This window comes from Buceros rhinoceros, unplaced genomic scaffold (assembly GCF_000710305.1).
Source record: "Buceros rhinoceros silvestris isolate BGI_N320 unplaced genomic scaffold, ASM71030v1 scaffold3844, whole genome shotgun sequence".
Classification (NCBI taxonomy): domain Eukaryota; kingdom Metazoa; phylum Chordata; class Aves; order Bucerotiformes; family Bucerotidae; genus Buceros; species Buceros rhinoceros.
In genome coordinates, this window is record NW_010406385.1 from 46,050 (window position 1) to 57,082 (window position 11,033).

At 41.5% G+C, this 11,033-nt stretch overlaps 1 protein-coding gene across 1 annotated transcript in view; it reads left to right on the plus strand.

Annotated features, from left to right (window-relative positions):
* LNX2 (ligand of numb-protein X 2) overlaps positions 1-11,033 on the plus strand; it is a 26,714-nt gene that overhangs the window by 14,691 nt on the left and 990 nt on the right. Inside the window, exons 5-8 of the mRNA XM_010134062.1 lie at positions 838-984; positions 4,389-4,566; positions 6,335-6,566; positions 8,277-8,435. Coding sequence (XP_010132364.1) covers positions 838-984; positions 4,389-4,566; positions 6,335-6,566; positions 8,277-8,435 — 716 coding nt within the window. The remainder of the gene's footprint in view (positions 1-837; positions 985-4,388; positions 4,567-6,334; positions 6,567-8,276; positions 8,436-11,033) is intronic.

Here is an 11,033-nt window from a genome sequence, read left to right on the forward strand (position 1 = left end):
CTGCTGACGGGATGTTGGTGAAAATTGCTCTGTTTTTAGGAAAATTGGAATAGACTGGTAGGTTCTACCAGTCTAGTGCAGTCATCTTTGCTTCTACCAGCACCACATAGAGAACTCTGATCCAGATGTGTAGTAAATATTTGTTTCAGTAGTCACTTCAAGAGCTTCCCTTGCAGTTAAAGGAAAATAACAACGATGTTGGGAATTGTAATTTCAGTTTCCCAGGCTTTGCATACAGTGAAGTGGTCAGAATTTTACTCTGGGTAACTTTTTTCCTACTGGGGTATGGTTTTGTAGTAACAGGAGGAGTTGATGTTTCATTTAAACTCTGATACCCATGTCTCCTGATACTCCCAAACTCCAGAATTTGATGGTCTGGTCATATGTAACATCTTGCTTTGAAGTCTCTTTGGGAAGTACCAGAGGCATTCAGAGGTTTTGACCAAAATCTGCAGACCCTGGAGCCACCACACAGTCCTTTCTTTTATTGCTATGCATTGCAGAAGTTTGCAGAGGCTGCAAATGGAATTGGGTGGTTTTTAATGTTTGATGCTTGATAAGATGATGTGAGAAGTGGTCTTTTTGTCAAAGGGATTCCAGCTGATGTAAATGTAACACTGGAAGTGAAGGAGGGGTGTTAGTAATCCCTCCATTCTGAGACAAATTGCAGCAAGAAGCAAGTAAGGGACTGTGCAGTCCAAGCAGTTTGTGGCACACCCAAGAAATGGAAAACAAGTTCTGCTGTTGTCTTGTTTCATATTTCATCACAGTTTCCTCCTTCTCTGTTAATAATCAATATCCTGTGAACTTCATTGCTTTGTTTTATGTATTCAACAGGCTAGTGGGGAGAGAGTGAATTTGATCATCTCTAGACCCTTGAAGTCACAGACGGTCAGTATTATCCGAGACACAGGGACTCACAACAGCAACTCACACCAACACCAGTCCCAGCAGCTGTTTCACAGCAGACCCAACTCACATAAGGTCGGTGTTTTTCTTTCTGGGAGGTATAAATACAGTATTAGTCTTGTGATGGTGTAAGTTGGTAGAAAGGCAAGAGTGGATGAAAGGGTTATATCTTCTTTTTCATCTACTTCTTAATTTAAAAAAAAAAACAACAACTTTCAAGGTTTTCAAGTCCTGCATCATGTCTGGAGAGTGAACAAAAGATATGCAAGTGCTTTTCAATATGTTTTGGATTTGCTGACTGCAATGAAAGAAGCAAGTTCTCTGAGCTCATGCAGTTGTAGCTGTTCGAACTTGTCTAAGACAGTGACTAAGACTTGTCTCAGACAGCTCATGTGTTACTGCTGCATGGGAAAGCTGTCATTCAAGAATGTTATTTTTTTGTTACTGCTGAGTTGGCTGCAGCTATCAAGGACAGGAGGTGTGGTGCACACCATCCAGCATATAAAGAGCATGCTGGAGGGATGCGTCATCTTCTCCATGAGCCAGCACGGCTGGCTGCAAAACTGCTGAGTTCTGTAAGGTGAGTCTGGGAGAGAAGGGGAGAATGAAGAGACTTCCATGAAGCTAGTGTCAAATTATCCAGAAGACCTGTGAAAATAAAGCCTGTGCTTGAGATGTTCTCGTAGTTAGAAAAATATGACTTCTCACTGTTGAGAAGTTGATTTTGTGTAATAATTGTCATGTTGACTATGTCAACCAAGCCACCTTTCCTCCTGTCCATTCTGTTGGCATCACTGTTCAATGTCATACTTCTATTGGGAGGATTTACATGTGTCAATAGGATTTTCTTCTAAAAGTTTGGGTAATTTCAGAAGAGAATAAGTGAGGCTCTGGGAAGCTTGCTTTCCCCCTGAGGGACACAGGTAAGGCTCCTGGATACAGTTAGTGGCCACAGTGAACAGATAGCAATTGCCACAACATTAGGCCATGTCAGCACAATGATCACCTCTCACCTATGTCAGAGCTGGAACCTACTTTCCATCTGACTGCATGGGTTGTGTTTATACCGCAGTTCCAAAGTTGATCTGTTGGCTGAGTTGCTTTCCCTTATGTATCATTACCACCCGTGGGCTCTTTCAAAGTGGGAAATCCTGTGTAGCCGCAAGTGGGCATTTCCTATGTTTCATAATTTTTATCTTTGCCTCCCTCCTTAACTTAAGCTTCTAATGGCTTAGAAGTCATGTGGTTTAAAAATGTTTACATAATGGCATGGCACCAGCCATGAAGACTTAAGTAGGAGCTGTGACATGGTATGTATACATACAGCTACATCTGTGATTAACGTGTATGTGTGAGGAGCAGAGCAAGTCAGAAGGAGCATGTGGCATTGGACGTTGGAGAAAGCAGTGTTGCCATTTTCCAAGAGAAGGCAGGGGAATAAAGATTTGTTGTCGGAAGAATCTCCCAAGTTATTTCTTCTGTTATTTTGGTTTCCTTGCAAATAATCTGATTTAAGATGCTGCTACAGGTGTACATGCAGTGGTTTGAATAGATCACTAAATATCCCGAAAAGGAAGAACTTCAGCAAAGAAAATATGCTTCGATTCATGTTTAGATCCTTCTGATGGGGCAAAACTAAATACAGGCTAAACTTTATAAGTCAGGTGTTAGAAAATGAAATAGAGGATCTCTTCTTGCTTCAAGTTCAAATTTTCTTTGTAATCATTAGGGAGTCTGCACAAGGCACCTATAGCATTGATTGGCTTTATAGTTACTTTGTGCTCTGGGAGATTCTATGTACCAGCTGGAAATTAAATGCGATGTTTAAGGGCTTTAAATGGTCTGTCTTTGTCATCACAAAAACACACGTATTTTTCTTAGGAGCTTCTCTGTCATTCCGGGCTGTATTCTACTGATGTTCACAAAAACATCAAAAGATTTGTTTCTGGTTTGTGTCCAATCTCTTGACCATATGGTTTTGTAGTGCAGGCGTAAAATTTAGCCTGTTCCAGTGTAGGATGCTAAGAAACACTGGAGTGAGATTTTCAAGATAGGCCTTTATAAAATTTATGTCTATGTTTAAGTACCTACATGAGTGGCACTTCTTTTTGTTGTGGGGTTTTTTTTTTCCCCCTGACCTGGAAGAAATCCAGCCAAAGCTGATTTGCACCACTTAGTTCTTTCAAACCATTCTGTTAAAGTCCCAAAGTATAGCTTTGGGGCATATAGCAAAGTGTAGCTTTTAGGCCCTGTCCTGGGCTGCATTGCGATGCTGACACCAGCCAGCATTGTTCTTGCTTTAGTTACAAGGGCAGTGGGCTCAGCATTGCTCTTGGTTCAATTGCAAGTGCAGTGGGCTGAGACAATCTGGCACTTTCTGACCTTGCCTGCCTGGGCAGTGACTTGAAACAATCTGGCACCTTCTTGTCCTGGTGCAACTACAGTGAGTTGGGATGATTAGGCACATCCTAACTGCACCTGGAACTTGTGTTGCCTGGGAAATGAACCTGAGACCCCTCCTGCCCCGATCACAAGCCCACTCTGAAAGCTGCCAAGATCACCTGACAAGAATTGTCAAGAATTTCCACAAGAACAGTGGAAAAATGCTGACCAAAGTCAGTCATCTTGTGACCTATAAGTATTGATCCTAAAGTGAGACCCTTTGGAGCTCTCCGGGATCACAGCAGGCTGCTACCCTGTATTGCATGATGGAAGATCGATGCTGACGAAGGAATTGTAGTGAGTAATTCACTATAATTTGATTTTGCAACAAAAGGATCAAAAGAATGTGTAATTCACTGTAGTTCGATCTCACGATGGTCAGTCAGAAGGGTGGGTAGTTCACCATAATTCGATCTTGCAATGCTCGAAGATTGTTTGGTACCAAAATTGACTGTAATCTGCAGAGAAGAAAAATCTTAATCCTGGGTTAACCTCTATATCTATTTTCGTGTGTGTATGCAATTTAATTTAGAATCTTTGTTGAATCTTTAAGTAAATTGCTGTGTTTGATTATAACAAATTATTGATTATTGACTAATCAAGTGTTGCTAGAGACTCATAGAATCTAATTTTGTGATTGTTATAAAAATGCTAATGAACCTCAAATTGCTGCTATTCCAAAGTTGTTATATTCCAAACTCACTTCAACCCAATCCTGACCCAATCTCCACTATCTATAAATAATTTCTCCCAATCCCTGTTTAAATCGCTCCAACCTGATTCCAACCTTTATATGTTCTTTCCACATAGTAATAGAGTGAACCTTGCCATTCAACTCTGTTAAGTTGCACGCTTACTAATTTATACTAAAATAACTGTTTTTTCTAATATCTTTGACAGTGATTCTTTAAGAGACCTTAAGTCCTCCACTCCCTCCACAACAACTTGGTTGTGTTTTGTTCTGGTTTTTTGGTTTGTTGTTTGTTTTTTTTTTTCCTTTTAAAGTTTTAACAATGTTATTTATCCTTGTCAAACAGGATCTCTCCCAGTGTGTTACGTGCCAAGAAAAGCACATTACTGTGAAAAAAGAGCCACATGAATCTCTGGGAATGACAGTGGCAGGAGGCAGAGGCAGCAAAAGTGGCGAACTGCCCATCTTTGTGACAAGTGTACAGCCTCACGGGTGTTTGGCAAGGGATGGCAGGATTAAACGAGGTAGGGCTTGGTTTTCCTGGTGGCATGGGTGGCCTCTGATTGCTGTTTGATGAGTACATGCTCTGGAGTCAAAAAGTCTTTTCACAGCTGTAGCAAAGCACTGATGGATGTTTTTCTTCATGTTTCAGTAATGGAAATAGAGTATTTAGTATTGCACTTCCACCTTTTTCTAGGAAAGGGATGTTTAGAGAATGATAGCAGGGGAAGCGGATAAGAGCAGGAAATGCCTGGTTAAATTCTTTAAAGCTGACAGTAATCCCATGAGCGGAGGTCTGATGCAATGCTTTGTACTGTAGTGCACACATCCGGGTTTTGTGTTTAATGTGGTGGGCTGAGCACCATCTCTGTCTGGGGTGTAATATCTGCCCCATCTCTGCTCCTCAGTGAAATATTTGAACAGCAGAGATGCTCTAATGATAGGTCACAGCTCACCCATGCTAAATTTACTCCCAAAGCTGCATCAGGGTGGAGCCTGGTTCCTGAATGCTTTCTTATCCTCTGGGACAGTTTGGCTTTGCTGGACTTCAGGGGTAGTACAGCACCTGTCCTTGTTCTTCAGTTTTGGAGAAGGGATCTGGGAGGAGGAGGTTAGACTCAATGTAGGAGAAGGCAAAGCATTTGATGAATAAAATCTATTATGGCATACGTTAAAAAAAGACTGCCTATGGGATCTCGGTAATTCAGAGTTCACAGAATTACAGATTGGTTTAGGAAACAAATGTAGGAAAAAGCCTGCACGGATTGCAAATTTAAGAAGAACAGTGTGGGAGCAGCCTTTTACTCCTCAGAGAGGGAGATTTACACCCACATACCAATGGGTATGCTTTCTTTTTCTGTACTGCTATGAAAAACACGCTTGATAGAAGAATCACAATTGCTTTTTCATTGTGTAACATTAAAGTAGCCACAGCAGCAACAAAAGTGATTTCAATTTAAGCTGCACCTCAACTTAAGCTTTCCCTGGGAGGAAAAGGCTTTTAAAGTTAGTCTTGTTCCAAACGTGACCCAGGAGTTATCTCTTTTGCTTTGTTTTTTCTGGCTTTCATCAGTAAGTGAGAGATAGTGTGAAAGGGGAGACTGTCACTGCTTGGACAGTAAATAGCAGTCCTGTTTTCATCCCAAGGCTTTTAAAAAAATATTCTGAAATAAAATAAAAATTGTGACAGTTTTTTTTAGTGGCTTCATCTCCTTCCGGATGATTTTTATAGAGATGCTCTTTCTTTCTCTTCTATTGGAGTGGTTTTTGTACCAACCTTTCTAGTAGCTTTTATTTCCAGTCCTGAGTAAGAAGTGAGAAAAAGCAGAACACCTAAAACACTCTGTGGATCCTCACTTCTCTACAAGAGTTGGTTACTTTGTAGTGCCTGTATCATTCCTTCCGTCATTCTTCCTTCCCTTTTAAAGTTAGGGTGGACCTGAGATCCACCTCTGGAAATGAGTATGTGGCATCTGCAATAGCAGTTGCAGCTGAGATGGTGCAGTGCTTTCTGGTAATTTCTGTTTCAAATTTTCAGGTTGGTATACTATATAAGCTGCAGCATTTGGTATGTTGTGTAGAAAAAGTTATACTGATCTAGCTTAATAGTTCAATACCTTAATGTTTCAAACTAGCAGTATAAGGCTTCAGAGCCATTCACATTCCCTAGCTGTCTGTTCAGACTGTCTCAGCTCCAAAAAATACAGTATTAAATGAAAACCTGCTGTGGGAGGTGTGTCAGTAGAAACATCTCTGACAGACTGACGTGTTCTTGCTTGTGCCTTTCGACAGGTGATGTGCTGCTGAACATCAACGGCATCGACTTGACTAACCTAAGTCACAGCGAGGCAGTGGCCATGCTGAAAGCTAGTGCTGCCTCTTCCGTAGTTGCCCTGAAAGCACTGGAAGTTCAGATTGTAGAAGAACAGCCCCCGGCTAATGAAGAGCAATTGAGTACTATCAGTGAAAATGAATACGATGCCAGCTGGTCACCATCGTGGGTCATGTGGCTGGGACTTCCAAGGTATGGAATTAACTGATAAAGTCATTAGTTTCCTGTTTTAAGCTAAGAACCGAGAAAAATACAAAACCAGAGAGAGACATCATTAATTGCAGCGTATCTGCAACTGATTGACCACCGCAGCTATATTCGGTTGGCAGTTCGCTTACAAAGTGGGCTGTGAACAGGAACAGTGTTTCCTTAGGAACCTGGAAGATGAACAGACTTGGTTTATCCCTTCACAAACCATAGTAACTACTCATGTGGATTCTTCTCAATGAACACAAGTGATCTTTTGTGTTGTTTAACTATATCATAACTTTCTGTAGAATATTTAAAACCAGAGAGGTTATTAATAAAAACCGAAAGTATGTACCCACGTGTCTCTTTGCTGATCTGCTACCTAAATATTCCAAGCCAAATACATAACTTTAGAATATTGGATCAGACTTGCCATTCTGAGAGACTCTCGACATAGGTCTCTTGCACACGTATGAGCCTGTAGTTGAAATTCCCATGATTGTGTTTTTTTTTCTAGAACCCAGTACCATCTCTGCCAAACACAAAAACTCTTCAAGATAGGCAGCGAGCTCCCTCCCCTCGACTAATCTTCAGTCTGCTGGATATCACCATGTTTCTTTTCTACTTTTCTCTTTTTCACTCTCTTGTGGCCACAGCTATAAACTCATTCCGGCATCGCTTGCTAATGCTGGTGCTTCACTATAGTGAATAGTATTCTTAACTTCAGTGAGGGCACGCAGGTTAATTCCTTTCCTTCTGGCAGAGTTACCAGGCTCAAGTCTGTGGTTTAACCATAAAACCACAACAAGAACCAGGTGTATTAGTATCAGAATGCAGTTGAAGAAAACAGAGCCATGCATTTGCTCTCCAAAGATTTCACACTGAGTTTTACTATCAATTAACTTCTCTTCCATTCAGGTATTAATGCTCCCAGTTTTGGTTAATGAATTTCCTTCCCATGCTTCAGCAGTAGTTTATTGCTTATACGCTACAGATGCCCATGTGTGGCTCCTGAAGTTATGCTGTGCGTTGTGCTGCTATTTTTTAAAGGGGTTGTACATCAGTAAAGAGCCTGGCATCTTTTCTAGCCAGAAGTTAATTTCTATGTTGGGGTTTTTTTGTAATTACAGTCACTGCCAACTTCATTGGCAAGAATTAATTTTCACTGGGGGAGATAACATATACCAGTACAGTTAGTGAAGCACGATCTGAATTATTTACATTCTGTGCAATAAAATGGTTAATCATCTATGTTTTCATTACTGGTGACGCATCAGCTCGGAGGCAGCAAGTTTGATGCATGGTTTTTTAGATCTTTTACTTAAAGTAGAAAAAGGCTAAACTGACTGGGAGTTTTTGACTTGTGAACTAAACCTGTCAGGTATCCATTTTCCACCCAATTCTTGCCACCTGTGAAATCCCTAAAATGCCATTCTATTACTGTCAGTTTAAGCGTGTTTAAGTAATTGTTCTAGCACTGCATTATTTCTTTTAAAACACTTTTCTGTTGCAAGGTTATGAGGTTTTTTGGTAATCGGTTTGAATATTACAAAATTACTCTGGGAACAGAAATCTAATCACCATCCCTCCCCTTCTCTTCCACACTTAGCACAGTGGTAATGATACGATAGCAGGTGTTGTGCCTTCTATAAAAATATCTGTATGTGGTATACGCGGCTTTTTCTCTTGCTATCCTGTGCTTCCATTCCACAGCTGCCTACATAGCTGCCACGACGTGGTACTGCGGCGGAGCAATTTAGGAAGCTGGGGTTTCAGCATTGTTGGTGGCTACGAGGAGAACCACACGAACCAGCCTTTCTTCATTAAAACAATTGTTCTTGGGACTCCCGCGTACTTTGATGGAAGATTAAAGTAAGCTAAAAATAATAATAATAATAATAGCAGTCATAATCATCGTCATCATCAACACTTACAAATAGTTACATGCGACTAACTGCCTAAGCAAAATACACTGTAGCATCTTGTGCTGGGAGGATGGTGCAGCCCAGTGCTTTGCCTCCCTGATGAGTGTGATGGAGGGAAGTACAGGGTGTTGCTGCTGGGGCAAGTGTCTGTCAGAGGCGGTGCTTGGGCTGGCACTTCTGCCATCTCCCGTCCTCCTCCCAAGCTGTGGTACTGACGTCATCTGCCGTTTCTCTCTCCCTGATGAACGGTTCTTTAGGCCAAGAAACATTCAAACTGCGTATACGTGCAGAACTGCCTAGTCAGTAACATTTTTATCTTCCTAGAGAACAGCTAAAAAAGTTAGAACTTGGTTCCGTAAAGGGGGGGGAAACTGCTTTATCCGTTTACATAGCTTTCAGAAGCCATTGTTGGAAACAGGTACTGAAGATGCGTGCTGCTGCTTTAATGGAAAGGCAGGAAAGTAGATGAAAAAATCAGTACCACGGAAAAGATCATTAAGGAATCAATCCCCCATGTCAGTACCCCAAGAGTCATTAGTTGGCAGGAAAAACACTGATAAATGCGGTAAGTTCAGCAGAGGTCCCCGAGATGGGGGGAGCTGGAGCATTTGCTCTACAGGGATAGGCTGGAGTTGCTGGGCTTGCTCAGCCTGGACCAGAGATGTCTTTGGGGGTACCTAGCAGCCCCTTCCAGTACCTACAAAGAGATCACTGAGGAGATGGAGCCCAGGCTCATCACAGTGGTGCCGAGCAAGAGAAAGGGAGACAGTGGGCACAAGCTGAACAAAAGAGGCTGAGACTGTTTATGAGGAGAAATTGTTTCCTCATGAGGACAGTCAGGCAGTGGCACAGATTTCCCAGTCTCTGTCCTTGGAGGTTTCGAAGACCCAACTGGATAAAGCTCTGAGCAATCTGGTCATATCTCACAGCTGACTTTGCTTTGAGCAGGAGGTGGAACTAGAGACCCCCTGAGGACCCCTCCGACCTTAAAGATTTTATGATTCTACTTACATGTTACGTTTGGATGCAACCCTGTGGTCTAATATGCATATGTACATCTTAGCCTTGTATAGGATTAGTCCGGAACTAGCACTTATGGTTCATGTTAAAGATTCTCTTGTTCATAAACTGATCTTTTGAGAAGGTAGCAGTAAAAATATGAAACTTGAAGTTTTATGGCATGATTTTTATGTGTAGATTTACTTACAAAGTGACTTAAGAAAAAAACTAGTTATGCCTAGAGCATTGCCGGTAATTGATTTTTCAGTGCAATGATTAAATAAATAAATCTAAAAACAGCTTGGCCGAACACAAAATTACATTTTTTTGGCCAGATATGAAACAGTTAGGATTAATTTAAAGATTTCAGTTCAACTCAAAGTAAATAATTTCAGACTGAGGAATTAGCAACTAGAAACCTTCACACAAATCGAAATTTAAGCATTGTTCCTAAGAAGAGGGGAAGAGTGGTTGTGATCACACCCCCTTGTAAAGAATGGAAAAGATGCTCTTGTGTGGTACTGTGATATACTACCCTCTATTCAAATGTACCGTCTCACTGAGAATATGAACTTAAAAATGGGCCATCAGCAAAGGAGAGCTCCTTAGAACCTGCACTGTGAGTTATCCTGAGGCATCGCTTTTTGAAGCTGTTCTGTTATGTTTAAATAATCTAAATGTTTTGTTCGCGTAGAGAGGAAGGAAGAAAATAACTTCATAGTTCAGTAGTTAAGACAGTTTTCTGCCTACGTTATCTGTCTGGTGTGATTTTATGAAAGGTGAAATGACTTCAGAAGTGAGACTGCACTCAGTGAACTGTAGCATTGTGATTTGGGTGATGGGGTTACCTTGGTTCGGGCAGAGAAGTGCTTTGGAATGCACATTTGAGTGATGCTGGTCACACTGCCTCTTCTTCCTCTGCTCTGCCCTAGCGGAGGGCACCAGGAGTGCTCAGGAAAGTGGTTTTTTGCCTCTATTTTGGTGCCTCCAATAGCTGGAAGGATCAGTTTCAGGAAAAGTCCTGTTTGATCTCCAGAGTCACGTTTGACTGTTCTGGGGGATGCCAAGCACACAGTCAAGTTGCAGAGAAGAGATACCAGATGGTATCTCTGATGGAGAAGAGATGGAGCGTGCTTAGGTAGGAAGAACTTAGGTGCTCTTCTGAAGTTTCTCTCGAGCTTGTGAAAACTGAAACTTAACCCTTGGAGGTCAATTTTCTCAAGGCTGGCAAACAGCACCCTCCCGAATTTATGATCCCTGCTTCAAAACACAGACAGCTTCTCAGTTGCACCATCTGCTGAGGGAGGTTTCAAGCCAAATGGTTACATTTCACAAAATTGAAAGCCATTGAAAACAAGGCTTTTTGTTGGAATGGCTTGGTAACCATAAGTATCTTTACTTACACCTCCTACGGTAAAGGCGTGTTTGGTGTGAAAGTGTTATAATCCACACAAACAAACAAACGCTCCGTCACGCACATACTTTCTCATTATCTTCTCTTGACTCCATTAGATCTTTCTAACTCTCTCTTGACACGTTTCCCTAC